This window comes from Prionailurus viverrinus, chromosome A1 (assembly GCF_022837055.1).
Source record: "Prionailurus viverrinus isolate Anna chromosome A1, UM_Priviv_1.0, whole genome shotgun sequence".
Lineage (NCBI taxonomy): Eukaryota > Metazoa > Chordata > Mammalia > Carnivora > Felidae > Prionailurus > Prionailurus viverrinus.
In genome coordinates, this window is record NC_062561.1 from 4,918,219 (window position 1) to 4,921,848 (window position 3,630).

General features: G+C 49.7%; 1 protein-coding gene across 1 annotated transcript; it reads right to left on the reverse strand.

The window, feature by feature from the left end:
- Positions 1–203: 203 nt before the first annotated feature.
- On the reverse strand, positions 204–3,236 carry LOC125151635 (methylglutaconyl-CoA hydratase, mitochondrial-like). The gene is given in 3 exon segments (XM_047832962.1): positions 204–767; positions 770–942; positions 3,127–3,236. Coding segments are annotated over 3 exon segments (846 nt in total). The 3' UTR covers position 204.
- Between the last annotated feature and the right edge of the window lie 394 nt (positions 3,237–3,630).

The following is a 3,630-nucleotide window of genomic DNA, read 5'->3' on the forward strand; positions in this document are numbered from 1 at the left end:
GCTTTATAAATCTGAATGCATACGACACGAGACACATTTGGACAAAGTATTCATATGGGTCCACTCCAGATGCTAATTCACTCTACAGATAACTCACTCTTCACCTTGGTCATTGGCACTCCAGGGTCTGAGGCACATGTGGATCTGAAAGACACTTCTGGAAGTACATTTATTACACTGGCCTTGTAAAGATTTCTGTTTCTTCTATTCTCCTTTAGAGCAAGGAGACCTTTTCTCTTTACAAGCAAGAAGACCTTCAAGCTTGTCTTTTGTTGGAAGAGTCTGAGCATAACAAGCTTCTTCTATGGCGAATCCTGTTACTAAATCAATCTCCATCCCTTGATTAATTGCTAATTTTGCTATTTTTATTGCAACAGGTCCCTGAGGTAAAAACTTTCCTGCCAGGTCCAAGGCCTTGCGTGGGCTGGGCAGCATTCCTGCCTGGTTCTGTTCTAGAACGTGGCTGATCAAGCCCACTGCTTTGGCTTCTTGGGCATCGAGCACACGTGCAGAGAAGATGAAGTCTTTGATGAGGACCATCCCGATACCGCCTGGCAGTGGCTGTGACCCCCCTGCCTCTATTTCATTCATCACTGCTCTCATTTTGGAGACAAAAGGACCAACTTCACTGGGATTCACTTGGACTCTCTTCTTAAGGTCAGCACCAGCACAGAATATTCCTGGGACTTCACTCCTGACTATTACCGTCCGCACTTTTGAATCAGATTTGAAAGCATCCACAGCTTTTGAGAGCATTTTTATCAGCTTTTACTGAATGGGTTTTTGGCATCGGCTCTGTTTATCCCAAGCACCGCAGTTCCTCGGTTCTCCTCTTCCAGGTACCGAACAGGCTGCTGGTCCTCTGTCCTCACCTCAGAGCGGTACCCCTCCATGGGGCCGACCCCCTGGCTGATGGCAGGCACCCAGCCCCACCCTAGATGCCTGGCCCACCCACAGGCCGTCAAGGAACCAGGCAGTGCCCCCCCCCCCAACCTGTGGGGCCAATGCAGGTGCCCAAGGTCCCAGGTGCCCCCGAGGCCTTGTCTTAGACTTTCTTTACACAAAGAGATGAAACAGATATGGTAAACCAACGAACAGTCTAATTTTTCTTGTGGGCACTTGGGTGCCTATCATCGTCTTCTCTGAACTTCTCTGTGTATTGAAATATTTAATATTTAAACATAAAAATTTTAAATCATGAAAGGAAAGTTTGGGGACAGAGCTTGAAGGATCTAGAATGCCATGCCTAGGGTTCTGAACTTTATTCTTTAGGCATTAAGAATGTTTGTGCAAACTTAATAAAAAAAAAAGTGAGCAGAGGACAGAGTGGTCAGAGCTGTGTTCTAGAAAGATTACTCTACCAGGCACATAAAACTTCACTCTCTTGTTCTTCCCATGATACGTACTTAAGTCCATCCGTATCCTCTGATGTCTTCCCTGCCCAGTCTCAAAGTTGTCCCGCCACCAGACTCAGTGTTTCTTGTCTCAGCTGCAGCTGTGTGGTGTGGAAGATTTTGGTTATTGCACGGAGTGAATGGGAAAAATTGAGACCGAGGGCGGGGATGAGTTCGGGAATCAAGAAACATCGCTCCTATTAAGAACACCCTAAGGGGAGCGACATGAAATTAAAACTCAAAGCAGATGCTGTGCAAATCCCATGCCAATTCCCTGGTGGCCCAGCTCTTTCAAGTCCTGGCTTAGCTACATGTGATTAAGGGGAGCACATCAAATCCAAAAAGGCACACATGTCACAGACCCTCACTCGTTCCTCATTGGGGACCATTCCAAAGTATGTCATTACATTTTTCCCAGGAGTAAATTTGCCTGCGCAGGAGGCTGTGGGTCACGTCAGCTCCTCGACTGGGGACTGCCTATGTCAGAAACGAGTGCCTTCAAGGGTAAGTCGGGGCAATTTCCCACTCTGCAACCTGGCCATAACTCTGCTATGGGTGCATCCCTTCCTTCCTTCTCCTTCCTTCCTTCTCTTTCTTTCCTTCCTTCCCTCCTTCCCTTTTTTCTTTCTTTCCTCCTTTCATTCCTTCCTTTCTTTCAGTTTATTTATTTTTGAGAGAGACCAGAGGAGCAGGGGAGGGGCAGAGAGAGACAGGTAGGGACACAGAATCCAAAGCCGGCTCCAGGCTCTGAGCTGTCAGCACAGAGCCCCCACGTGGCTGTGGAACCCGTGACCAACGAGATCATGACCTCAGCCGAAATCAAGAGTGGGAGGCTTAACCCACTGAGCCACCCAGGTGCCCCTGCGCGTGTATTTCTATCAACATTTCCTTATCCTCCAGGGCGGGCCAGGAGGTGCTGCTTAACAACAACAACAACAACAACAACAACAACAACAAAAGTTTCATAACGGTGCTGACGGACTCAACCAGGTATTTGTGCTAACCTTGGGGCCCTCCTCACAATCCTTTTATTCGTATTTTGCTGTCTCCTCTTCTCCGTGCCGGCGGGGCTGTTTCAGACGGCCAGTCATCCGAAGTTCCTCCCTGGCTCGGGCAGCAGAAGGCTCCCCTTTCCACCTGACGAAGAACATAACGAGCCCTCCTCGTCCTAAACCAACGCCTGGGGTTGGCACTACACGTCCTTCCCTCCGCCGTCAGGGAAATTGGCCTAGAACCCGTCCCCGCACCGTCCGCAGGGCGGGCTCTTCAGCGCGCTGAAATCCCCCTGCTACAGTGATTGGGTCAGAGGCGATCACATGCCCTGGGGCCAGCCAATCAGAGTACTCCAAATCTGGGCCTTGGTGATTGGTTGGAGGATGAGTTTAAGGCCCAAATTGGTCTGGTCCAGCTCCTTGTCAGCGCTTGGGCACGCCCTCCTCCGGGAGGAAAACCACTCCTTTTCCCCTTGTCAGGGACTGGGCAGTGGTGTCCGAGAATTGGAGCCAACATTAGCAGAGGGAGGGAAAGAAACCAAGTTCTGCTGGCATTGTTTGAACTCCTAGGTGCCGCTCAGGCCTTGGACTTTTCACTACATGGACCAGGAGTTCCTTTTTCGTCCCAGGCAGTTTGAGCAAGGTTTTCTGTCACCTGCTGTTGGCCAAGCGTGACAGCTCCAGCGTCCTTTCACACGCCCCAAAGCGGCCTCTGCAGTTCACCACACAGACCCTGTCACCGTCCTTCTCGCCATCGGCAGGTGGCCTGCCCCTCCTCCGCAGAGAAAGGGAAACCATCCTGCACAAAGTCCACACTTCTCTCTGAGTTCTCGTGCATCTTGACCACCATCTTTGTTGAACTGTCCTCGGAGGAGTACTTCCTCCTGTGCAGAGTGAGCTGGGCCCCCTCTGCTCCGGATCCTGTCCCTGCTGCCCTCCTCTGGGACTTAGCCTTATCAAGTACTCCTTCTTCCTTTTATCTTCAATCTCTCCTGCCCCAGTGGCTCTTTCTCTTGTGTCTATGAACTAAAAAAGAAAGAAAAGAAAAGAAGGAAATTAAAAGAACTTTCCTTCTTCCTGAAAATCAGCCTATCATCCTTTTTCCTTCCTTTACTTCACAACGTGTTCGCTTCAAAAAATACTCGCTACTCCCTGTACTTTCTTACCGTTCATTCACTTCTCAATTCACTGCTGCAATTAGAATTCTGCCCCTTTACTTCCCTGAACCTGCCAAGTGCAGTGGC